Here is a 27,367-nt window from a genome sequence, read left to right on the forward strand (position 1 = left end):
AGCAATCACAAGTATTCACAAAGCAATTACAAGTAATCACAAAGTAATCGCAAGTTATCACAAAGCAATCGCAAGTAATCACAAAACAATCGCAAGTCATCACAAAGCAATCTCAAGTCATCAAAAAGCAATCGCAAGTAATCAAAAGCAATCGCAAGTAATCACAAAGCAATCGTAAGTAATCACAAAGCAATCACAAGTAATCACAAAGCAATCACAAGTCTTCACAAAGCAATCCTAAGTAATCAAAAAGCAATCGCAAGTAATCAAAAGCAATCGCAAGTAATCACAAAGCAATCGCAAGTAATCATATAGCAAGATATTCAAATGGACTGTGACAAAGGCATTGCGGTGTTGTTAGTCCATGTTTCTTATGACTGGTCTTGTAGATTGACTTGTGATTTCCTTGAGATTAGACATAGGATTTACTTGTGGCTAAACATATGATTTACTTGAGATTGGAACTATAATTTTCTTGTGATCGCACTTGTGATGGTCCTGACCAGACACAATATTTATCCCAGACCCTCCATTATCTGCGCAGGAAACGCTTGCAACGCACGCGCGTTGTCACACACAAATTGAAGGTGAGTGCGTAGAAAAATGACCGCACAGCTTTAGGGGCGTCTGATGATACTTCTGATTGGACATGTGATTTACTTGTAATCAGCCATGTGATTTCCTTGTGATCGACTGTGCGATTGATTTGTGAGCCACCACAAGTACCTGGTCTACAATATTTCCACAATGGCAAGTTGTCTTGAGAGAGAACCCTCCATGGTCTTGATAGAGGCCCTTGCTAACTTTTGGCCTTGATAATTGTGCCCGCCCAGTCGTCCTGCCCCCTTTGCAACCCCAGAGAACGCCGCGGATGTATCTCTCACGAAGACGTCTCTCAGGCTTTGATGAGTTCATCATCATCGTCATCCTCAATCCTGACATTTCTAAACTGGCAAGATGATTTCTTGTCGGGGCTGATGTTGTCCTTGATCCAAGCGAAGTTGGATTTTCGCGTTGGGAGCAGGCTATCCTCTTTTTCTTCCCAGTACGGTCGGTCCATCCCGCTGGACCAGCACTCCAGTTCCTTGTCAATGGGACTGGTCACATACTCCTCAGCGAACGTCTGCAGCTGCTGGCACGCGGTCGTGCTGTCATTGTCCTCGTCGCTGTCACTGTGGTGACCGGTTTCCTCATCGGGGGACAGGGCATCGACCGGTCTCGGGAGGAGCACAAAGGAGCCGCACCTACTGAGTTGCCGGACTAAGAACTGCTGGAGGTCTTGGCGCTGGGTTTGGTCTTGCTCCCGGACCCACTCCTGCAAAGAACAGAGAAAAAAACACACAGTTACACTGACTATGTATCTACCAAGAGTTGTGAGCAAGTCAGTCATAAGTCACCAAAAGTTACCACAACTTTAGCTTATAAAGTCCTCTAGTCTCAAGTCATATCAAAACTCTTCATATGAAATGTGACAAATTAAAGGCATTCTTTTGTCATGGATAATCTCCTGTTACTTGTGACCAAAATTGTTTAATGACAAAGCACAACCCTTACCTTAATTTCGTCAGCATACATTGTCTTACTAAGATCTGCTTTTGTTCTTTTTCTGGATCCCCTGTATGTTAACACTCTTCCAGGCTAGTAAAATGAGGAAACAGATGAAAATAAAACCAAAGTAAGACAACAGCAAACTATTTTCGAAATCAAAATTCAAGACAACAATGTACCCTAAAATAGCTAAACAGAGATGAAGTTAACGAACTGGGCCCAATTTCATAGCGCTGCTTAACAGCCGATTTTGTACCACCAAGCCTTTGTCTATTTCATAGACAGTAAGCAGTTAGCACAGCAAAGCATGTCCCCAAAGGCAAATATTGCTTTAAGTCAGTGACGTAACAACTGAAATCTCCATAAGTGTGCAGCCGTTAGCACATCCAGGCCATGAAATTGGGCTTTAAGCAGTAGCATGATTTTCTTCTATAGCAAGCACAACCTTTCTGCTAACTGTTAAGCAGCGCTTTGAAATTGGGCCCTGTTGTTATACAGAGCAAAGTAAGCAAATAACCCTGAAGGCAATGAACCTCTGTCCTATTTTATGTGACTAATATAAAACAACAACACAATTGTCTTTACCACATTTCTCAGCATGGTGTGTAGCACTGCTAGGGAGACATCGTTCCTTGATTCTGGTGGGTGAAACCTGTCAAGTTCCTGGACCGATAACGTCATCTCCGTGGTGATGGAGCTCACAACTGTGCAACGAATGACAGCAAAACAATTCACACGAATCAGTTGTCAATATTTGAGGAAAAAATGATTGATAAATTGTGGGACAAAAATCTAAAAAAAATATACTTTCTTGTATTTTAATATTTCCTGATGTACCACACAGTCTGTGCTGGGGTGGTTGGGGATGGTACAGGGAGTAACAGGCAGGGCAACTTGGGGCAGTACAGGGAGTAACAGGCAGGGCGGTTTGGGGCAGTACAGGGAATAACAGGCAGGGCAGTTTGGGGTGGTACAGGGAGTAACAGGCAGGGCAACTTGGGGTGGTACAGGGAGTAACAGGCAGGGCGGTTTGGGGCAGTACAGGGAATAACAGGCAGGGCAGTTTGGGATGGTACAGGGAGTAACAGGCAGGGCAACTTGGGGCAGTACAGGGAGTAACAGGCAGAGGGCAGTTTGGGGCGGTACAGGGAGTAACAGGCAGAGGGCAGTTTGGGGCGGTACAGGGAGTAATAGGTTCAACACTGATAGGTTAACTTTACATTCTTCATCTGCCTGAGAGTTGCGCTGTCCGTACTGCATCCTGAAGACAAAGGCCTCCAGGATAAATGTCACGATGATCGTCACAACAACCTGAAAACACAGACAATTGTTTCTGTAAAGATCTACAAGTAACAATTTCAATAAAGTACATAAACGTTGACATTTGAAACAGTCTGGAGCTAACACATGCAAAGATTTCTGCTGAGGTCAACTCTTGAGTCTAATCGTTTCTTGCATAAATTTCAAGTCCAATGCTGAACAACATACAGTTCACCTCAGTCTCTATCCTATACTATTTCGTGCAGCATTACTCTGATTTAAACCAGAAAATTCACATACAAAAAAGAAAGATTTCTTTACCAGACTTGAGAGGTAGAACAAGATGAAGTAGATTCTGCTCCATTCCGTGGTGGTGTGAGCTATACCAAACTAGAAAAAAAGGGACAGAAATTAAAGGGTATTTTACATGCATGTAATTACATGGTAAAGACAAAACAGGAACTTCATATTCAATTAAGTTATATTATAACACAGTGTTGTAGATGAGTCCATCACAAGTCCTTTCCTAAGTCCAGTCACAAGGAACTTGCCTTTGTCCCACTTCATTTGAATAGTTTGGGACAGGAAGAGTTGTGATGGCCTTGTCAGGACTTGAGCTGGACTCGACCACAATCAGGTTGGCGTAGCAGTTCTTTCCTTGCCTTCCACCGCTGCGATTCCCGCCTGGGCCACTATGTGGATTGGGTTTTCAATCCACATGCAGCGCGTAACAAATTTTTTTATTGGCTCATGAGAGACAATCAGACAATGCATAACAAATTTGTCTATTAGCTGAAAAATGATGTAGCCACTTTTTCTTTTCTGTTTAAATTGTTTGATGTGCGCAACACGAGGGTTAATTTTCTGGCCTGTGAAGGGATGAAATACTGGAAAACTGGCATCCCTGACACTTTAATTACAGCAGAAGATTGTGAAAAATACACCAACAAATGTTTTGTCTGGATATTCGCTTACCATAATCACATGCCAGTTGTTCACAACTGTCAGCTCAAATAGCGTCACTGGAATAAAAATAAATTTAAAAAAAACAATTAGAACAAGATTGGTGAAGCCTTCTCTGATAGACAATGACTTGACAACTCGAAAATCATCTGTGTCTGCAGTCGTGGGTAGGCATTACATTCACTGTGTGGACTTCCGAACAAAAGAGGTCCACATAAACCAGGTACATGTAGCAGCGACGTTGTGTGGACGTGGGTAAGTCCACACAGTGTTTCTCCCTTTCTGGAAAACAGGTTTCGAGGCATTTTTGGGTTAGGTTTATCCATGGCAAAAAGAAGAGAAACACTGAAGGGAATCATAGAAAAAAATTGGATTGAAAGTGTTTTCACAGTGAGAGTTAAAATGCGTTGTTTTCAGAGGTTTTTCTTAACTACACAAAACCAAGGGAATGTCCACACTAGGTATGTAACGTAAACATGTACATGTATGCGTGTGTGCGGTCTCGCATACACACGCTCACGCACGACGCCCAGGTGCTGTATCAGCCATGTAACCAGAAATTTGGGGAAGTCGTTTGTCCTTGTGTAGAGGATCCGTGGACAGACCGACTGACCAGCACGTGACAAGTAGATGCTCCTGCCAGAGCTTAAAAACAGTGTGGTGTTTAACATGCTTTTAAAAATGGGTAGGTCTTGAAGGGTTCTGAGAGTGCAACGTCTTTTTACTCACCGTAGCTGAAAAGAATGTTCTCAAAATTGTTCAGATAGAAGAAAAACCTGCCGTCCTCACTAAAGAACGACTCGTAGGTTGTATTCCTGTGGTGGAACAAAAAAGAGAAAATACCAACTTCAACTTATACTCAACAAGCGAGGGTCAAGAGATTCCTTTCTCCAGCTCGCAAGTAAGATGTAAACAACTCCTTTATGGAGATTGGCGCGAGCGTCGCGCGTACTGCACGATGATGGCAGATGCAGCTGTGGTGAGTTGTGAATTTAGGACTATGAAATACTGACTCACTGGTAGTCTTGCGCGCATGCCTACGCGAGGATTGTGAACATTCAACCAATAAAACGGTAAGAGGCACTGAATTTCATGGGAGTCCAAATTTCATGTGACACTGGAAAAGTGTTTAAGACCAGCCAGCCATGTCTTTATCATTCGTTTTAGACTGACCACGTGATGGGCTCTCGACCAATAGGAATAGGTAAACTCTCTTAAGTATTTATGAATGGTTAATATTCAAAGAAAGTTATCCTGCATCTGGTCTACACATTGTTTTTCAATATTCAAAGTTCAGACTTACTTGCAGCAGTTTTTAAGCTTCACGTCTGTGAAGAGCTCCATTCCGATGATGGCGTAGAAGTAGTACATGACGATAATGACAATGCCCACACTGCAAAGAAACCAAATCAGTTGCTGACATAACTCCCGCTTAATGAGCTCAATATTTTTTTATTTCTTTATCCCCTACTTGAAACTCAAGCCAGACTTGCAATCATGTGACTTGGAAAAAAGTAATATTTCTTGTGACCAGTTTTCAGAAGTACCAGGTGTCCCCAAAAAATCTGAACACTCAATACATCACAAATATCAATATACATATTTAAAGAGTATATTTCATTAGCTTTTCAACAATGAAAAAATCTTTCCAAACGAGTCAACACAGGGTGACTTTTTTCTTTATTAATCCTTTTGCAGATGCAGATATGCGGGTCTGGTGAAATAACACAAATTGGTTATGTAATCCGCTAGTTTTTCCGAGCCACATGCATGTACATCTTCTGTACACGCCGCACGATTCTGGTGCTTTTAAATCTTTCCATGCAAACTAACGTACATTGTACTCACCTTAACATTCGACCAAGTAAGACGTAGAAGGTTCCAAAGACATCCCGATACCTCTTCTTGATTTTGAACAATCTGAAAAAAAAATTATACTAAATTAAATTTCTTCAACCTATGGCATTTACCAACAAATATTGAAAAGTTAAATTGGTCCTAAATTTGCACAATAACAATTTTAAAGTTACTATCCACTTTGTGTTTTTACTACTGAGGATGCTAGAGATGCAGCGCAACTGAAAAATTTGCCTGGGGGTTTTGTCACCATCATGCATATCATCTAGGGCATTCCTTGAAAAGCAGGTTTTATGTATCTTGATTATGCGTCAGTCGAGATGGCAATAAGACTTGCTGGTCCTAATATTCAAATTCCGTAGTTTGTTTGTCGTTGAAAGTAGCGTGCAATCCTATTCATCACAGAATGGTTGTTGCATAATTTCTCAGACTGATTTCAGTATGCGTCATTCTGTAAATCTGGGGTCCACTTTATTTCCCGTCCCTGTTACATCTGACATCTATGATTGTATAATTCTGATGCACTCCTTAATGCAGTCGTCCTCCAAGAGTGATTATGAATAGCAAACTACCTACCACCCCCCCCCCACAAAAAATTTAAAGTCATTCTTTATAATAGCAAACTACTCACCCAATTTTTGTTTATAAATAAGTTTAAGTCATTTTTTTTATAATGATACTTGAATCGCAAATAACATGGAAAGGAAAAAATGTCACACTTTGTACCCTAAATTTATAGAACGACCCATTTGTATCTGGATATTCTTCTGTGCTGTAAACTCTCCCATCCCTTGGATTAGGAATGCACTGAGTGACTCACTAGCACCTGTTTGTACATTTGTATTACACTGTATTACATTGTATTACATTGTATTACATTGTATTACATTGTATTACATTGTATTTATTCCCTAATGATTCCATGAAGCCATGCAGTGCTGGGGTGGCATCAAGCGCTATAAGGAGTAACCAGGCGGGGCGGTTTGGGGCGGTACAGGGCGGTACAGTGAGTTACTATGGGTTCTTGATGCTTACCTCAGGAGCCGTATAGGTCTCAAGATGACAAAATAGAACGCTGAGCTGACGGATTCAATGGTCATCCCAAGCAAGGCTATGACTGTCACTGCAAAATCAAATCTACAAAACAAAGGAACCCCAGCAAAGCTTTGAAAAAAAAGGGAATATCTTTGAAATCAGGACATTTTGACAAACAACCTCCAGCTTGCAATCAGTAAAGAAAGAGGGGGGGGGGGGCGGGCAGAACTCATCGTGCTGAAAGGGAGCCAGGGATGTTTTTCTGGTCAGCCAGCCACCATCTGACTAGTGAAGGTGCTGTTCAAACTAGTGGAGGTTCTGTTCAAAGCCGACGATATTGGACACCATGACAATAGGTGGCACTCTTCATTGTGGCAATAAATAGCTTTTTATTGTAATCCTTGAAAAATGCACCTTTGTGTCCCATTTCACCCCTTTCAACTTTTTTGCTTTGCCATTTTCAAGGGTATTTTGGTGCCCTTTGGTTTTTATGCTGATGCAAATTCCGTGTTCATAAGCAAAAGCGTGATGTCATTTAAGGCAGAAACCGCAATGTTACTGCTATTTCAACACCAAAAGTTGACAGAATTTTGGACATTTCGGTGTTGTAAAATTTCTTTTCTTTGGTGATTCGTTGTGTCAGTACATGGCAGTATTATCCAATGAGCAAAGCTTTCTCACAAATGTTTTCAATGAAACAATTTTTGGGTACATAATTTGAACAGAAAACCCCTAAACTGAACAGTGTCTTCCTGAAATGACATCACAGCAACAGCGCCCTCAGTTGTCCAGAAAAGCATGGAACTTTGTAAAAATGTTTAAAGAAAAGCACCTTTCAATAAAATTAACCAAAAAGGAATGTCAATAGTTTTCATACATTGAAGAGGAGTAGAAAACTGCATAAAATGTGTTCCCAAGAAAATTTCATCTCATGAACTAATAACCAAAACTGTGAAAGTTTTTCTTTTTTAAACTCTTACACCATTGCTTGAATTCAACTTGCCAATTTTTCACCCTCAGAGAAACCTACTGATAACTGACAAAACTACTTTATAATGATTGAAAGGTTTGAATATGAATGATAAAGTCAATACATAAAGAGGCTCTGAGCATCATGTTTTGTAACAGAATTTAAAGTTCATTTGGGCGATTCACAATGCAGTGCGCCACCATGACTTTGCCTATGGAGAGTCAATTTTTCAAGTTTACGGTCGACAAATAAATGACCCATTTGAGTGTCAGAAGACTACTTGAGCTAATTTGTTATAGATTGGGGCATAGTGTTCTGCTGCCTTACAAAAAAATTCATTATTGATAAAAAGAAAAGAAAGGGGCAAACAAATACTTGATTCATACGCTTACGAAACTACCAACCGGAAAAACTAACAATTTCGAATGTCCCGCGCTGTGAATTTGTCGACCATCTCCCACAATGCACTGGGAAAATGAACTCTCCGTGGCCAACTCTTGGTGGCGCACTGCATTGTGAATCACCTGAATTCATTGACCTTTAGTTTCAGAGGGGCCGTGTAAAAGATATTGATTAATGACTTACATGTTCCATCCAGAGCTGATGTAGCCACTGACTCCAAGTCCAACGATCTTGAGGAGGATTTCGCCACAGTATACTGAACACAAGTAAAAGACAGAAAACATGAAGTTGCTTACATGTGGTATATGTGAGACAATCTGGCAACATGAGACAAACTGGGCACAGGCGGCAGTAGAGAAAAAAGTAAAAAATATGAATGGGAGTGTTTTGTTTTTGTTTTTTGATTTTCAGATTTATTGACATTAGTATTCTTTGACATGTCTATAATACATATGAAAAGGGGGGATGAACCTGTGTTCACAGGAACGGAGTGCCCATCTCTCTTTTGAAGCGATTGGGCCAGACTCGAGTCCATGACTCGAGTCCACAGCGAGTCTGTTACCTTCCCAGCATTGAATAATGCCGGTACCCATTTAACACCTGGGTTGCGAGGAGTAACTGAGGTAAAGCACCTTACTCAAGGGCACAACACGCATGGCCACGGCGGGGCTGGAACCCACAACCTCACGATCATGAATCCTGTGCCCAACCGCTAGACCACTCCTGCCCATTTACACATATTTTGAAGAAATAGTATAAAAATGTACACATATTTGAAAGAAATAGTATTAAAATCGTACAATAACATTGGTTTTAAGGAAGGATGTCACACTTTGGACCCCAAGTTTATAGAATGACCCATTATGCAATTGCACTGTGCATTCATGCCCTTAACTGTTACAATTTTAAGCTAAATGTGTGTTAACATGGTTGAACACTCACTGCCAATGAAGGCCCAGTCATACCAGTCCACAGCAATAATCCCTTTGTCAATCTGGGACATGTCCTCCGTATCTGAAATGAAAAGCCAGTGGTGGTGTTTGAGTTAGCAATTTTTTTTTAAAGAATACACAGTTTTTACTTCTTTTTCTGTTAATCTTTTCTCAGATTATGCTACAAACGAGGCTTCACAACTTGTCGCCTACTTCGCAGGCAATCAACTCATGAACACACAGTCGTGTTTTACTACACTCCCGAGGACAATGCTTTGTGTTTCCCTTTGTCCCTGTTATATTACACTCTCCCACAGACTAAGCACATAACCGTACGATCGAGGACCGTTTTTCAACAAAAGACGCAATGCCTGAGGACACAAAGGATCTGTTGTTCTCCCTTTGTGTGTCTTGCCCATCAACACATGCACCATGGTCCCATCATGGTTCGAACCCACGTACCACGGCACGCGAGTCCAACACCGTTACCATTGGACCACAGTCAAGAATTTTCAGGCAAGAAAACCATGAGAAATGTTTACTTCTTTTTCTGTTTAGGGGAGTCAGGTTGGCGTAGCAGTACTTTCCTCGCCTTCTATCGCTGTGACCCGGGTTCGAATCCCGCCTGGGTCAACATGTGGATTGTGTTTTCAGTCCCTACCTGATATCGTGGGTTTTCCTCAGAATACTCTTCTGGGCTTTTCCTCCCACCTCTAAAACTGTAATTTCTTCACATTGTCTTCTCTTTACTGGGACCCATGGGAGATCAGTGGATTCCACTGAATGGGCTACCCAGTTAAAATAAGAAATAAATAAATAAATAAATAAAGTGAGAAAAAAAGACGACAATCTGATTACTTACTTGATAGGACTATGGTCTTGTAAACAAACACAACGCCATTGACGAACAGCACAAGATCTGAAAGATAAAACAGTGAACAATGTGCAACAAGTCAAATTTATCCAGTAAAGAGCTCAATACCCAACTGTTCAAAAGCGTCAACGTGTTTCTTCTGTCACGGTGTGTACCGTAATTTCCTGCGGATAAGACGCGTCTTATCTGACTTTCTAGACCACAAAAACATCGCTGCGCCTTATCTACAGGTGCGCCTTATCTGGTGTCGCTTGTGTGAAGAATTCTTTCAATGCCGCAATCAATAATGCGGTCAACCAAGGCTCAACTCTCCAGACATTGTGACCGTATTTTCATTCCAACAATGTCGCGATGTGTTGATCCCCCATGATCGTGCTTTCATTCCAACAATGCCGCAATGCGTTGATCCCCCTTAGTGATCGTGCTTTCGTTCCAACAATGCCGTCATACAAACGTTTTTCTTTGTGGCCGTTTTTTCATTCCGAAAATGCTGCAATCAGAATTACTTAAACGTTTGGAAATCGCATTCACTCAAGTTCTATTGTGTGAACGTTGAGGGTGTTTATTGTACAGGATATCTTCGAAGTCTGCTTTAGACTTTAGCCGTGTCCGCACTGGACTTTTTTTTGGGAAGGTTTTACCGAGACGATGGTAAAATGAGAAATGGTCAAATGTGACCACTGTCCGCACTTGGACTTTCGACACGGGAAAATTTACCCAGGCCGCGTGGTAGAAGTAACCGAGCTGTCACAGTGTCAGTATAATTACTCACCGTACACAGAAAACAAATTGCCGATCACATTTTCAGCCGCCGATACGCACAGTAATATTACACACGCCATTTGCATGCACAACATAATCGTTTACACGATATTATTTCATCTTGACACGCTAAATCTTGACGAAAAGGCCGATAATTCTGACGCATTTGTGATGCCCGTCGTCGAAGCCATGCCGCTGTACGATGTTCCGTGCGGCAGCAGTGCCATCAGTATTCGTTGGTTCCCATCACATGCTTACAGAATCGAAGCTATGATGTGGGCCAGGAACCAGTGACTACGGCCTACGTACGGTACCAGACCATGATGTTCCGTGCATGACTACAGTAGCGTATCAGGACGAATTTGGATCGTAGAAAATAACATACATCGGTGGAGAAAGAGAATTTCCGCAAATTAATTCTCAGAACGTGATCTCTCTTCTCTGTGTATGTATTTGTCCGTTGAAATATATATTTTAACGAGATTTTACCGCTCGGACTTGATGATACACCGCAGCGTGTTTCTACAAAATGTTCGGCCACTGCACGTGCAGGTTCGTGCGGTCTCTGTATGCATAACAGGGCGCTCGGGCCGGATGTACGCTTTCCTGAGCCGCTTTTACCGACTCGCACTGTCCGCACTGGACTTATCGTCTCGGGAAAAGTGCTTCATGGCTCTACATGTGACCAGCCAATGTGGTTACGGTTTAATTCATCCTCCGAATAGTGTGATCGTTCTAAGGCAACACAATGGCCCCTTTGTGGCGATGTACCGACACCGGGTGACGCCTGGTGTTCTTCTGTGTGCGGTCAAACATGCGTCTTATGCGGCGGTGCGCCTTATCTGTTGGCGTTTGAATTTTTTTGGGGTGATTTTAGGGACCTGCGCCTTATCCGCCGCGCGCCTTATCCGCAGGAAATTACGGTATTTAAAGAAAAACATGCTGTAACATAAAACAATTTAAATAAATAAAATAAGAAATAAGGAGTGTGTTCTTTTTTGTTGAGCTCATACACATATAAGAATCATCCAAAAAATTATCTTGGGAAGCAACATTATTAATGAGAAATTTGCAAAATAATGAAAATATAAACGATCACCCCCACATCGTTTTTTTAATTTGTTGTTCAGAGTGCCCATACAAGTCTGGTTTTGACAGAACACATCACACATTAGAGAAAAAAACACACTTTTGTTTGCTATTGATACTCACATATGGCATAGTTGAAGCCCTTCCAATTGACAAATCTATTGAGCATTTCAAATGGTTTGTTGAGTGGATACATCACCTCCTCAAACCACAAACGGTTCTCATCTTGTTTCAATTTCCACTTCAGCTGCACAACCTGATTTACAGCAAAAGACACGGAAACAATATTAGATAAGTTTGACTTGAAGCTTTGCATGGCAGATTAGAAAAAGTAGAAAGATTACAGGTAACACCATGTGGAAAGTAATCTCTCACCCTCCTGAGGACGAAAAGACGCTTTACACACAGACCAATACTATATCAGATTATTTTGACTGTTCAATGGGTCTTTATTGTTTCAGTGCCAAGTCACAAGTGAAGGTTAGTTACATGGGCTGGCTGGGTCCTGTTTGTATAGTCAGCACATAACTGTGGACACTTTTAGACGTGGACTCTGGCTTTTATAGAATCAGCCTAGATCAGCACATCAGCACACTAGGCATGTGCGTTCTTGCGAAAACGCGTTCTTAACGTCTCTAAATCACAGATCAACAGGGTGACATTTATAGCGAGTTATATGGAGAACTACAGCTGATGACCAAAGTTTGACTAAAGTTTCATCGAAAGTGCAATACTCAATGACGGCTGGACGAGTCTCATCTATCATCTACCTACCAAGTTTGGTTTAATTGATAGTGGACCAAGTTTTGTTTTATTAACTGTGGGATAAACCACAAACAACTTGCTTATTTTACAACCTACAACAGGTAGCAAAAACCGTGAGGTTGTGTGATGACTTTTATCCTGGTTTTTCACCAAGCCAGTCAGTGACCCAGATCCACCCTTCAGGCCCAGTCAAAAAAACTAACCCAATCTTGTCAAAACATACCTCGTATATATCCTGGAATTCACACAGGCTGAGCAGCTGTGTGTCAGCCATGTTGAGGGACTTGAAGGCCAGCATGACGTTCCGTTTACTGTAGCGTGGACGGTAGTACTTCATCAGTCCCTCAAAGTGAGTGAAGCTGACTTTGCCTGGGTGCTTTAGGTTGGACGATGAAAAACACAGAATACCAACTTATTAGACAAGCACCCAATTTCATTAAACTTATTGTAACTTATGATGCATTGCAGCGCTGCAAAGCATTGTATCCCTACGATGTGTTGCAACTGCGATGCGTCGTGCAATTTTCATCTCACAAAACGTGTCGTAAGTGCGAAGCGTCGTACAATGTTTTGCATAACATGTTGATTGTTACATGCATTTATTCAACTTTCATTAAATTGTCGCCTGATATTCAGCAAAGAATCTTCGGATTTCTTCTCTAAACGTTTCTAAAACGTAAAACAAAAGGGCGGACCTTTGATGCAGTCTTAAAAGAAAACAAGCTTGCGGTGGACTGTATGGCTACTTTGAAATTTCAACTACAATATTCCAGGCTAATTCATATTTACTTCACACACAGAAATGTGAAGATGTTCTAATTACCCGTCTGCTACATAGAAGCTTGAATGCTTTGCTGGCTCCCGTCCGCTTATGGAGGTGCAGCGCTTTGAATTTTTTCTTCTCTATTCCAGTGAAAGTGTCGTAGACTACCGCTAATAGCTGAAAACAAATAAACAACAAAATAATGAAGCAAAAAACAAGTGCATTGATTTATAAGAATGATATTTTTTCTTCAAACTGTCAGTATGTCAACTGCATTATTGTAACATAATTTGGTAAAGCGAAGTAAAAAAACAAACATGTTTCTCTTCCCCACCCGCTTCCTTTTTGGAGGCTGCCTGGATTTTTTTTCTTATGTTATTTTTGAAAAATGCAATAAAAAAACACCGAAAAAGTCCACAAATTCGGCGGTTAAAGCACGTTCATTGTAGACCAATACAACTCTAAATGACACTGTAAGTATGTTCAGTTCTCTTGTCCAACTTGTCTTTCATTTTAAAAGTGTCTTTGAACAGTGAAAACACCAATGGTTGCAGGAAATTTTAAAATGGCGGCCATCATGAAAAAATAAATAAATAAATAAATAAATAAAAAGCCCCTCTTCTTCCTTTTCTTCAAAAACCCGGGCGAGAAACATGTTTTTTTTTTATTCGGCCTAACGCCGAATTTTAAAATCCCATAATTTGTTACCACAGAATTTTTATCAGGATTTTGTTCCCAATTACTGCTAAAACTAAAATGTCTTCATCTGCATCTGCCCATAAATTTCCTCAAGCTTATGAGCAAAAAAGCAATTTGTCTCCTGACGATGACTAGAGCAGGCTCGTCGAAATGTTGAGACCAAAGACAAGTTCTTTTAGAACTTAAAGCAGGACTGTTCTTATCAGAACAAAAACTACTTAGCGAAAGTTGATAATAAGCAGGACAAGTTCTTTTCAGAACTAAATATCTTCTAAGCAGTAGTTATTACCACATGGTGTTACCGCAAACCGAAACGATACCGATACTCCACATGCAAAGCCTCAAATCTTATAAAAAAAACAATTGTTTTTGAAAAAATTCTATATTCATCCACAGGACAAAACAGTAAATAGCACTAATGAATATGTCTAAATTACACAAATATTCAAAATGACAAGGCACAAAAAAAGAAGTCGTGATTCTCAGACTTACCAAATTCATCAAAAAATACAATTCTAAGATGAGAAAGACAACGAAGAACAGAAACGACCATGGAGATTGCGCGTAAGCTGGCATCATGACATCAGGGAAACTGTCATTATTAAAGTTTAAAACAAATCAAAATTAAATCTTCTGGTGAGCTTCTAGGGCAACTGTAATTATTAAAGATTAAAAAAAATTTCAAATTTAATCTTCTAGCGAGCTTCGCTACTGTAGGTGCAGAACAGGAGTGTATGCAGCACACGTCACTGAAAAAAAACCCAGCAGGATTGGAATTTAACTGGGAATGTACTTACAATGTACTATAAAATTATTAGTGGTAACATTTCACCGCACGAGGCTTGAAATGTACGAGGGGTTTTAAAGTGAATTTGCTATGGTCATTAAAGGTAGAGTACATCATTTGTCATTTGTGCATTTGTTTGCTTTGAAGCAACAAATGTGCTCAAAATCTAAAGACTGGTGCTTAACAACTCACCTGATGAAGTTTTAGCTCTGTTTATTCCAGGAATACAATATTCTAGATCTCAATTTCAATTCAAAAGTTGTTGGGTCATGTTTTGAATTGGGCCCGAAATCAGCATCTTGGACACATTTTCATTCAGCTGATTGCAGCTACGCAATATCAAGCACTAAACTGATGAATAATAGCAACCGCGCACATGTGCGTCAACACTTCACACCCATTCACAGATTCGCCCAATTACAAACCAACTACTAACGGAAATTTCCAAAAATGTGTCACTTGACGCATCTTTGGAAATGACCTTCTGTTATTGTTTTCTTCAAAATGACAGCATGCAAGAAAGAACAATTTCACAGGGACTGTAGTGTCATTGGTATCTTTAAACCAATCAGCTTTTCAACAATAATTTGGTCAGTTACTTTTTGGATTGCTGCAAATGATCTACTCTCTTTTAAGGAATACTGTGTTAATTAGTGGGATATCACAGCATTGTGAAAGTTGTTGATTGGTGCCACTGTAATCCAGTTCTGTATTCACAATCTATCAACACTGATAATACTTGAAAAGTAGTTTTCAAAAACACTGCTGCTTAAAAATAAACCTGATTGAAAGAAAATACTTACTTGGCTGTGGTCATCAGGATGAAGAGACTGACGAAGCTGTCCAGCAGACTGTCAAAGTTCTCTTGATCAACGCTGGAAAAAATGAAAAAACCTGGGGGGAAAAGGAAAAGATAATTTATGTTAGGGGATACTGTTTCGTGCATGTTAGGGACAAGTGCAAATTTACCCCATCCGTGGTAACGTTACGCCCCAACTGTGACATTCTCCCAACTACAGTTAGGATTGCCCAAACAGGGGCCAATTTCACGGCACTCCTAAGCACAAAAATTTGCTAAGCACAAAAAAGTCTGGCTTATAAAACCAGGTTACCAGCCAAAACTCATTGTGATGTATATTGCTCGTGATTGGTATTCGGCTTTTGTTGCTTAGCATGAAAATCACATTGACTTTTGGCTGGTAACCTGCTTTTATAAGCCAGACCTTTTTTTTTGTGCTAAGCAAATTTTTGTGCTTAGCAGCGCCATGAAATTGGGCCCAGTAGTTAAGCACTCCTCAACTATTGGACTGCCCATCCAATAGTTGGGACTGTCTCACAGTCCCAACTATAGTTGCGACCACTGCCGTAGTTGGGGAGTAACTGCGACAAACAGAGTAACACAGAGTCTTGAATTCCAATGCTGACGTAAACACCTGGCGCCCTTACGGAGATGATGGGCGTGTGTACATCCAGATGAATATCGGTTGCGGGAACTCTAAGGCAATACGTGCACGACCAAGCGCTTGCATGCAGTGTGTCTCACATATTCTTCCACTGTTCATGATCATAACAAAAGCAGGTCCTGTCTCGAGCCAATTTGTCTCACCAGACCCCAGGAACCAATTTCATAGCACTAAGCACACAATTTTCTGCTAATAGAGCCTCTGTCTATTTCATGGAGACCGTAGGCAGTAAACACAAAAGGCATGCTTACCTCCAAGAAAAATGTTGCTTAAAGAGAATATACATCATTTGCTTTTGCTGTAATTTTCAGAAATGGATGGAATTGGGGGGTTGGAAATATATAGCAAATATAGTTACACTGACTTTCTTGAGGTTTTGGGTTCGAAAATGCTATAAAAACCAAGAAAAACAATCATTTTCCTGTAGTCTGGTTCCCTGACTCCATTTAAGAAGAAACAGAGCAGTTTACATACAATTGGGAATTGTAAGGTCAGGGAACCAGTTTAGCTGGCTTGTACACGTTCATAGGTGTGTAATCGATTGCAAACAAGTGCGATGGCCAATGGGGGCCAGTATTTGAAAATAAGCCAGTTTTTTCCAACGCTGGTCGGCCGACCAGCATTTAAAATTGATACAAAAATACGACTTTTCTTAAAAATGAGAGTATACCAGGTGCCATGATTTTACAGGATGCTTTACACTGTCATTCACTAACATTCCAGCAAGGTATTTCAAAATGATTTGGTAGTTTTATTTTTTGATGTTTGCAAAGGTTGTATTTTCCCTTTAACCCTAACTCCCTACTTACTTTAAGTAAGTAGGTGACCAACTCCATAAAAAAAAAAAATCCATCACTCACTCTGCTTGACATACATGAAATAAAGTTTTGTTGGATTTTGATGGACTTAGTACACATGGCTTATATGACAATAGAAGTACTCCATGCTAGACAAAATCAATCAATTCCCCAGCAGTGCTTCAGGCCTCCCGGCCCAAGTCCATCATACTCCATCCAAATTCATGTCAAACCAGGCCAGCAGGGACCATGTTCCCCAAAATCAACCAAAATAGGGCGATGGATTTTGATGGAGTTGGTAAGATTAGGGTAAAGGTTAACAGGAATGATGGTATGCTAAAAGGCCAATGAAAATCTACTTATCTAAGGCCAAAAAAAAAAATAAGTCGGTCTCTGGTCAGCGCGCGCGTCGATTTTAATCATGCGCGTCGATCTTTTTTTTCTTTCAAAATGTTACGCGGTAGCTCCAACAGCGCCCCAAGGAACCAAGGAATGGGAAATTGCACCAAGGCAAATGATCGAGAGCACCAAGGCAAATTATGGAGGACACCAATGTACATGAGGACACCAAAAAAGCAAAATAGTACCCCACCTTGTCTGTATAATCTAAGCTTGAAGAAAAAAAAAAAAAGAAAGAAAAAAAAAAAAAAGCCGCGTGGCCGCGTCAATTCCGGAACTTTGGTCTGACCAGAGACAGAATAGTTTTTTTTTTGGCCTAACAGACAGAGTTTTACACATTACTTACCTAAAATTGAAAAAATGATCATGAAATAAAACAGCAGGAACATCACATCCAGAATGGGAAGCAGCGATTGAAAAATCTGACGAAGCACTCTGAAACAGGAAAATACAATTTGCAATCGTTCAAAAGCTTATAAAATGCTCAACACTCTGCCTGCAACACAAAGGTACTTTCATAAATAAACAGAAATGACGACTCCATGGAAGTCTGATTTTTGGTACAACTGTTTGTGGTATCCTTTAGCCTTCTCTCACACTTGTCTGAAAGGGATGTTTAGTTTGCGTGCGCTGGTCATTCTCTGCTAGTGTTCTCAGAGGTGGTCAGTGGTCAATTCAATTCGGACTACAGCCGTTATTAGTCTGGGCCAATTTCGTGGCTCTGCTAAATACAGAATTCCGGGGTTACGATCACCATCTTGCGCTAACAGCGCCAGCAGAAAATTATGCGCTAAACCTGTAAGCATGGGATGTACACATGTGCAGAAGCCGAAATTACCTTAAGGCCCCCAAAAAAGTCTCCGGTTTCTGGTACGGAGCTTGCCCAAAAAGTGGTGCGACGACGAGTTTTTTTTTTTTTTTACCTGATTTTTTTTGCTTCAAATGTCGGCTGATGACTGCAAATGGTGCCCGACTAAACTTAGTGCAAATATATGGGAGTCCAGAGAGGCCACATAAAGCTTATTCTCGACCATAACCAAATCTAAAAACACGTTAAAATTGTGCAGCAGCAGGATTCCAGTCAAACCAGTGAATTTGGCGGTTTTGAGACATCATCTTTCATTGAAAAAAAAACTTTTTCATTTTGCGGACGCGCATGGCTACGGCGACGCGCCCGCATACCAGAAACCGGAGACTTTTTTTTTTGGCCTAACCATGGAATTTTCTGCTACAGTAAGCTAATCAATCATCTTTCAATCACATACATACTCTTCCACAGAATGAAAGGTTGTGCAACACATTACCACAAACTTTTAAACTGGTAAAATTTTAAACTTGATACTCCATGGGCTTTGTTGAGAGGGCACTTTTTTACCACATTCAAGAGCTCCACGGACAGATCACAACGTGTGTGCGTACCGGTTCACGCACGTATAGCGCAGAATACGCACAACGTACACAAAGCAATATTGAACGGAGCCCATAGTTTCAGCAAGTATTCTGGACTCAACCGTCATTTGAGCTCAATCCTTGTGGACTATTAATCTAACAAATGTCGCTGTCAATGCAATCCTTCATCTGTTACATTGCAGTCTTTGATATAGAAGGGCAGTATATTGGTCGGTCCAAAAGTCACAACTAACCTATACCCACGTACCAAACATCATCAGCTTGGCACAGTGGGCCTTTCCACGCCTTCCATTGCCCGGGTTCGATTCCTGCCCTGGATTATGTTTTCAGTCTCTACCGGATTCCGTGGGTTTTCCCCAGAATATTCTTCTGGGGTTTTCTTCCCACCTCTAAAACTGTAACTTCTTCTCACTGTCTTCCCTCTACAGGTTTCCTCAGGCTTGCGAGCTACAGTGCCTAGGATGCTTTTGAGGAATCCTTGTTTCATTACCAGAAATACAGAATAGTATAGTATTGTATACAAATGTTGACTGCTTCGAGTATAGTAAAACTAGCCTCCCGAGGTGATCCATGGAAATGGAACGCCCCATGGATCACCAAGGGGGGCAAAATGAAGCAGTCAATATTTGTTTTATAATGCCTCTCCCACAGATTCTGCTTGATTTTAAAGAGATAACTACGTAATTTAACCTAAATCCCATTAAACTGTACTTCTATTTCAATACAAAATTTGCTGAATATTTCCAAAACTTTTCCAAACTACCCCTCCATGAAATGTTTGAACCCAGCTCTGTAACGCTAGCGCGTGGGAATAATACACGCAACACACACACCCGTGTGCATTTGCACACGTGCATACAATTGCTACAGTGGTTGCTATGGGTAAAGTATTTTTTCAGTTGCTGTATAGTCTTTTTGGCCGTGTACAGCAAAATGGTAAAAATATCAAATGCCATGTGACTCGCTCTCGGCCAATCAAGATACAGAATCTGTGGGTGAGGTGTTACTGTTATAACATAGCATAGTATTTGATTATTGCCTATTAAACAAATGGGAGACTGTCAACATAGGGTTGGAGCACCAGAGGTTGTGGGTTCGAATCCCAACTCATTTTACCTTCGGACGCCTCCACAATAATGACAGTCAATCAGGAAGAACGGGCGCAGGGCTCGCGTGATACGAAAATGGCTCTTTTGCCTGGCAAGGACGACGATGGCTTCACAGAACATAATAAGTAGCACAGCGGTCTGTATGGTGATAATAATTAAAAAAAAATCAAAAAGTGGCTTTATGTTTAGCCATAGTCTGATTAACTAATAATAAATATTATATGAATATTGAGAGGCTCAGATAGGAATGGGAGGAACATTATTGCAAGGTTAAATCTGGACTTTCAAAGCCAAGTGAGTTGAGAAAAAAAAAAAAATTTACCGAGCGATAATATTCCTCCCATTTCATAATTTAAAGCCACTCAATATTTGTTTTATATAACTGACATATAGAAATCCTTGTCATTTGATAAATTTGAACTTTTATCTCTTTACAACTTAACATTGGTGGAAAATGTATTTCTCTCTTCCAAACCACCCCTTCACGGAAATGTTTGAACCCAACTCTGTAGCGCTGGCTCTTTGGAACAATATGCGCTACGTGCAACGCTGAACGCGCATACTAGCATGCATTTGCACACAAATACAGCTTCATGGAACAAAAGTGATCCTAACTGTTGAATAGTATCTCTCATTCCCAATAGGCAAAACTGACTGTAAACCACCAAACGGAAACTGACTCGGGCATTACAATACAAATCTTTTTTTTTAAAGTTGAACAAAGAAATTGACCGGGCTTACAGGAATCAATGATTCCAAACACAGCACACTTATACACACTTGAGTTTGCGTGTGCGAGATCACAGTATGTCACAACCATATAGAGCTAAATTTAACTACTACTTTGAAGCCATCCTGAGCATAGGCATTTTGAATTCATGTGCGTGTTTCTAGAACATAATGAAATCAGATGAAAATGAATTTGGAATAATGTACTCAAAATGTAAAGCACAAGTATAACGCGATGGTGCATTTCGTTTTTTTTGGTGTATCGGCTTCGATAATGCACTGGTATAAAAATACAAATGCAGATATGCAAACAGCCGTACTAAAATCGTACTAAATTTTGAGTTTTCCATAGGTTTATGCAAAAACATGGGTGAGCCCAGCAGGCTTCATTTGTACAGCCACATAGCGCTCTAGTAATTTAAAGGGAATATACATCATTTGCTTTTGCTGTAATTTTCAGAAATGGATGGAATTAGGGGGTTGGAAATATATAGCAAATACAGTTACACTGACTTTTTTGAGGTTTTGGGTCCAAAAATGCTATAAAAACCAAGAAAAACAATCATTTTCCTGTAGTCTGGTTCCCTGACTCCATTTAAGAAGAAACAGAGCAGTTTACATACATTGGGGAATTGTAAGGTCAGGGGACCAGTATAGCTGGCTTGTACCCGTTCATAGGTGTGTAATCGATTGCAAACCAGTGCGATGGTCAATTGGGGCCAGTATTTGAAAAAAACCCCAGTTTTTTCCAATGCTGGTCTGCCGATCAGCGTTGGAAATTGATACAAAAATACCACTTTTCTTGAAAATGACAGTATTCCAGGTGCCATGATTTTAAAGGATGCTTTACACTGCCATTCACTAACAGTCCAGCAAGGTATTTCAAAATGGTTTCATTTTTTGATGTTTTCAAATGTTGTATTTTCCCTTTAATAGTACATACATGGTCACAACTCAACAAATGGTAAACCATTGGTTCTTTATTGAATTTGATCTTATCTAACAGTGACAGGTGAAAGTCTGTTACATATGACACAGGAAGTAATACGCAGGAAGTATGCCAAGAACATTAGCAGGAAATGGCCAAACTCAATGCGTGCAACAGATCACGTAATGCAATTTACTTGTAAGAATTCTCACATACCTTAATCGCCGTTCGCTTGTGTAGGAAGAACTTCTTGACCCCCAGCCACCTGACCTTTAACCCCAGGCCGATGGCGATGATGATCAGTAAAAAAAGCTCCACAGACCCATGGATCTGGAAGAGAGATCAACCATTTGGAGTTGAAAATACATCCCTTGAGTCTTTCATTTCATTACTCTTGCCTTTGATATTAGTTACCAGGGCCCAATTTCACGGCACTGCTTAACAGTTAGCAGAAAAGTTTTGTTTAGCATAGCAGACAAATTTGCTAACCTTAAGCACTATTTCACGGCGTGGACGTGCTAACGGTCACGCGTGCATGGAGATTTCTATTGTTACGTCACTACGTTAAGCAAATTCCCCCCCCCCCCCCAGATTAGCGTGGCTTTTGCTGTGCTTACGCTTACGGTGTCCGTGAAATAGACTAAGACTGTTAGCATAAAATCGTGTGCTTAGCAGCGCCGTGAAATTGGGAGCTGAACTAACTGTTATTAAACATAAGATGGAATTCTGCGTCGGGGTGATGTAAATCAAGATTAGGCTTTGCCCTTCACACGTGGAATAAAACACTGTTTACTCAGTTTGAAAGTTGGAAAAAGCTACTTGGGTGTTTTTTTTTTCACTCTCAGTTTATTTGCGGTTCCCGCTGCTAAATGTACATCAGATTCATACCAGCCAATCGATCCCATAATCTCGGTGGTCGAGTGGTGAGATTTCTGCACTAGAAAGCAGGAGGTCGTGGGTTTGAGTCCCACCCGAGTGATTTTTTTTCAATTTTCAATCGGGAGGTAACGCACTGAGTATACAGTGTTTATTGCAGACCATGGATGGCATGGGTGGCGCAGTACGAAAAGCACTCGCCTCTTGCTCCTTTCACTCGGGTCAAATGTGAGTAGAGTTGTTTCTCTCCTGTGCCACGAGAGTATTTTTCTGGTTTTCTTCTCTCCGCAAAAATTGACACTTTTGATCTGACTGTGCTCCGTGGTAAGAAATATGGTCGTATGGTGGCCGTTACATGCCTTCAGCTCAACCACATTGTAGCACAGCCCTTTCAGCTTCTGCTGCGAGTAAGGACGATTAGGCCCTCCCTAAAAAATAGTTCTGCTTACGATTGCATGGCATTCAAAAATAGGGTAGGTAGGTAAGATATTCTTTTTTTTCCCCCAATTTCTTTGGTGTGTACAATCATATGGCGGCGTCTACATGTAGTCAAGGGTAAAAGGTAGACATTTTTTGTTTTGGGGGATTTTTTTTCTCATTTATCCCATAAAAAATAGGATATGGGCTTTCAGAATGGGGTAGGTAGGGAAACCACAAGCAAAACTATTTTTTCTTTGGCCTTAAGCCTTAAAAATTGTTTATCTTATACTGGGTATGTTATATCTGAAAGTGTCCATTACATTACTATTATTATTACAAGATCATGATGAAACAACCAAAATGGTCCTTACGAGTTCTGGGAGTTTAACTAAATCCACTGCGGGTCTTTCACACAGGGCGAGGCCGAGCAGCAGAATGGCAGCAGTAAAGTCCATCATGTAGAACCAGACATTATGCACCAGGATGTATGCCGGCAGGGCGTCCTGACTCTTAGGATGGGTGCTGAAGTTGTGGTTGTTCTCTCCCTCCTAAGGGGGTAAGGAGGGGGGGGGGGAGAAAAAGCACTGAACAGTAATATTTACTCTTCTTACTTGAAATTTTAACTGTAATGTGTGCACTTCAGATTATTCTCAGTATTTTACAGCAAAATAACATTATACATGTAGACCAAGTTTATTTTAAATAAACTTGATCTAATACATCATAATTTGTTAAACCCTTTAATAGTCACTGTAGCGCCCGCATTATCCTGCCCATTACCCACTGTAGCGCCCGAAACCACCCAAGAACTTTATGGTCTTAATTATTCATCGGTGAATAAACACAATGTAATTCAATGTAGACCATTTGCTAATGGATCAAAGATACCAGGAAAAACAGTCCTCCACATCTAGAGCAGGATGTCAACAACTAGACTTGCCTTGACTTTTAACTCAATGGGTACCACATTTTTCCACCAAACTAGTGAGAACTCATGCATTACTTTTCGTTCAAAGTCCATACAATTTCATTAATGGCAAATTCTCTACGGCTATTGGAATTCTTAAAGTCATGCCCAGCTCCAACTTAAAGGTATCTTGATGCATCTTTGGAAATGGCTTTCTTTTATAGTTCTCTTCATAATGATATAGCATGCCAGGAAGAATAATTTCGCAGGGAGTTTAGTGCCATTACTACATGTATCTTTAAACCAAGTGTATTTTTTCAACAATAATTTTGTCAGTTACTTTTTGGATAGCTGCAAATGATCTATTCTAAAATCTAAACAATGTTGCGAATACATGAACTCATCATTTCCTGACTGAATTTGATGATGAATTTGAGGTAATTAAAGTTTTTTACCTAACAAATATTGAGACATTTGACTAGTTTCACCTGAAGCTGACTAAACCATGCTATTGAAAATGTTTAAACTAAGAGGCTTGATCATGAAGCAACAATTTTATGAACTCTGTGCACGAACAGCCACCACTCAAAGAATACTCAGATGGGGACACATCGTGTGCTAGCACTGGTGCGCGTACATATTGCACAAAGTAGACATGAATGTGTACGTTCTGTGGGCACAAACCAAATGCGTCTTCATGTGGTCAAAGTGTGCATATTGCATTTTAGATCTGAAAACCGTAGCCCTTGGGCCTAAGGTAAAGCTCCCAGTAATAAGCACCAAGGCTGGAGTTTCCTAAAAATGAAAATCAACTACTTCACAGTCTTTCTGATTTGAAAATCACAGGCGTGTGGGAAAAGACACACCTGGATTTTTCTAGGCATTTGGTTTTTCTAGGTGTGCGATTTTCTAAAGGTGTGATTCTGTGGTCCAGGGAAATTCAGGCATGCAATTACACACACTTCTTGGGAAGCTTTTAGGTGTGCGATGGCGTGGGGGTGCGATTGCACGCCTCAAATCAGAAGGACTGATTTCACACACTACGTATACGCAGCTGCCTGACAGGGGAGGTGGTAGGACCAGCAGTTAACTGGACTGACCTTAAGATAGATGGCGGCTTCTTGGTAGTTGAGCTGCCAGCGTTGACGAACGCTCTCATCAGCTGCATCATCAGTACTGACTGACACTCCATCTGGGAAGCCTGAGGAAGGACAAGTTTTAACACAAGGATGGTCATGCAGCGTTCTTTCCATTCATCCAAAGTAATTGATTTCAAATTTAGGAAACACAACTTCCCACAAATTCCAGGAATTTTGGCTTGCACCTAGCTTAAAATATCCAGTTCATTAAGATACTGATGAAGCCCATACTGTCAAACGGCATGGGGCACATATCACTACGCGAAACAGTCGTTGATTATTAAAGCGCTACCTGTTTTTCTTCGATAGTGACATCACACACGCGCGCTCAACGATCGATCAGTAATGAAACGGATGGCACAACTCGGCAGACACATTTAATTGCAAGTGGTAAGTTTATCAGAATATTTTATTCTTATTTCATAATTACTGCTTGTTTGGAACAACTTAAGGGGCCTTATGGAATGTTATGAATGTGTGGATCTATCCAGTGTAACTGTCTTTCTCATTTGTATTCTCTTTACCAGTTTTTTTGGGCCTTTTGTCCTTCAGGGTATGCACAAAAATGCATACCTTGTGTCAGTGCTATAAATGTGTAGTCAAAGTATTCCTTTTCGGTGGAGCACTGGTAGTACCCAGTACATAAACCATTTGGTTGTGGCACATTTGGTTTGAGAAAACTTTTCCATTAAAACCGAGACAATTTTTTGGTATGTCCTTTTCACGAAATGCGAGTGACGGTTTTGTCCATCAGTGCATTGATTGCCATGCTCATTAATATCATTTTATTTTCATAATACAGTCGTTTTCCTAGTTCCGGATTTTTCCTAGTTCCGGATAGCTTCAAATAAAAACCTACCTCTTTTGGATAAGTCTCCAATAAATTTGTTTCAGACGATGTGCATTTTGAAAAGGAAAATGTAAGCTCCTTGATACACAAAGATTTTTCCGATAAAATCTTTAGAAGAGGAATTTAGGCCAGATTTCCGACTCGCACTTCGACATGTTTGGATGCTTTGTAGAAAAATCGCGGGAGCTGCGAAGCGACGATAAATTTTCTCCTCGGTATAACACTTGTACCGTGTAATTTCGAATATTTTGTTTATACACTACAGTTGTATAAACTCTTCCATCGAATGCTTGTTGAATCAAAATAAGTTGTAAAGTCTCTAATTTTTGAAAATTCGCCAACAAATGACCGTATGCTTTTGCCTAGTTCCGGATAGCACATGCACTTATGACCCAACTACACGCGCGTTAATCGCTTTTGTGTGACGTATTCTGTGCTGGGTCAAAGATTTTCGGTCCGTGCGTGAGTTCGAGCCATTGCGCTGCAGACAAAAGTTTCAAAATCATTTACGTTTTTTTCTCTTTTTAAAATTTGATATGAGCCGAGAAAGCTAGTTGCGCGAATGTTTGGCAGCGCGAATTTGGGGCGCTGTACGATACATCAACAATAAGGAAAAAATGTTGCAACCTGACACCATTTCCGCGATTGTGTACAAAGTCTATGGAGAGTCAAGAAAAACTTTTTTAAGTATCTCCAAACAAAATTGGAAATATTTCTCAGTCCCAGATTCATGTCTTATCATCATTTTTGCAATGAATGACCTTCATTGAGATTTTATGAAGAAAAAAGTGGTGTCACTGTCAGGTTGCAACATTATTTCCAACAATAATTTGATCAAAACAAAAGCGGGGACCAATCGCCACATTTTCAATTTGTATTGTATGTTTTACAGTACAAAACTGCCATGACTACGACGCGACGAGTGGGAAGTCGGGAAGGGGGTGGGGGTGGGGGAGAGAGTCGAAGTGAGCCACGCAGACCTACTCCACAGACATGACAGAACAGAAGTGTGGCACCAATCTACTTCTGAAATCAGAAGGCTTCTCTCCGTCCTTCTGATTTCAGAAGTAGCACCAATCAGTGTCATCAATGCACTTGTCACCTGCGTTCACTCATGGAAGAATAAGAACAGAATGTGTTCTTATTCCTCCGTGGTTCACTGCATGCACTGCACACCCACTGCAAAGCCACTGCAAAGCCACTGCACTGCACTGCAACTTGCACTTGCAGCGACTTCCGACATGTCCGACTCCGTTCGGTCGGCCGTCCTTTCAATCAATCGTATTATCGTAAGCAAAATCAGATCAGATGAATTCTTCTATGATCATACCATTCATTGTTCCTGTTTCTCCAACGTCAGTATCGTTCATTAATGGACTTGTTAAATCGTTCATGGTTGACGATACATTATTTCTACTAAAATTCGTTGCATTTTCTCCGTCGTTCGTATCCGCCATGTTTACATCGCATGACAGCTGGTCAAATCACGCGTTGAAAAACGAGATTTTCCGCGAACTCTGTCTGTGACCTTGAAAGTGACGTCACCTAGTTACGTTCATAGCAACGTGTGAAATATCAAAATAGTTTTAGATTCATCCGCCTAGCAATAAACTTTTCTAAACATGATCTCTGAA

At 40.6% G+C, this 27,367-nt stretch overlaps 1 protein-coding gene across 1 annotated transcript; it reads right to left on the reverse strand.

The window, feature by feature from the left end:
* Window positions 1-491: 491 nt before the first annotated feature.
* LOC119730241 (two pore calcium channel protein 1-like) lies at window positions 492-27,290 on the reverse strand. The gene is made up of 24 exons (XM_038203050.1): window positions 27,064-27,290; window positions 24,845-24,945; window positions 23,209-23,385; window positions 21,758-21,871; window positions 19,892-20,022; window positions 17,712-17,800; window positions 15,510-15,600; window positions 14,412-14,511; window positions 13,281-13,397; window positions 12,681-12,833; window positions 11,816-11,948; window positions 9,830-9,886; window positions 8,978-9,049; window positions 8,219-8,291; window positions 6,664-6,765; window positions 5,620-5,691; window positions 5,075-5,164; window positions 4,501-4,586; window positions 3,784-3,830; window positions 3,130-3,198; window positions 2,769-2,859; window positions 2,134-2,252; window positions 1,555-1,638; window positions 492-1,315 (listed from the first exon to the last, which is right to left on the reverse strand). The coding sequence occupies exons 1-24, from the start codon at window positions 27,188-27,190 to the stop codon at window positions 896-898; spliced, it is 2,715 nt and encodes a 904-aa protein (XP_038058978.1). The 5' UTR covers window positions 27,191-27,290; the 3' UTR covers window positions 492-895.
* Between the last annotated feature and the right edge of the window lie 77 nt (window positions 27,291-27,367).

The sequence above is a fragment of the Patiria miniata genome, unplaced genomic scaffold, assembly GCF_015706575.1.
Source record: "Patiria miniata isolate m_02_andy unplaced genomic scaffold, ASM1570657v1 HiC_scaffold_22, whole genome shotgun sequence".
Classification (NCBI taxonomy): domain Eukaryota; kingdom Metazoa; phylum Echinodermata; class Asteroidea; order Valvatida; family Asterinidae; genus Patiria; species Patiria miniata.

What these genes read in the sequence shown, in the direction of transcription:
- LOC119730241 (XM_038203050.1), bottom strand. Translation starts at nt 27,190, where the DNA reads ATGGCGGATACGAACGACGGAGAAAATGCAACGAATTTTAGTAGAAAT. An exon ending in AAGCCGCCATCTATCTTAAG is followed by an intron (nt 23,386 to 24,844) that starts GTCAGTCCAGTT and finishes TTACCCCCTTAG; the next exon opens with GAGGGAGAGAACAACCACAA. An exon ending in AAGCTTAAAAACTGCTGCAA is followed by an intron (nt 4,587 to 5,074) that starts GTAAGTCTGAAC and finishes GTTCCACCACAG; the next exon opens with GAATACAACCTACGAGTCGT.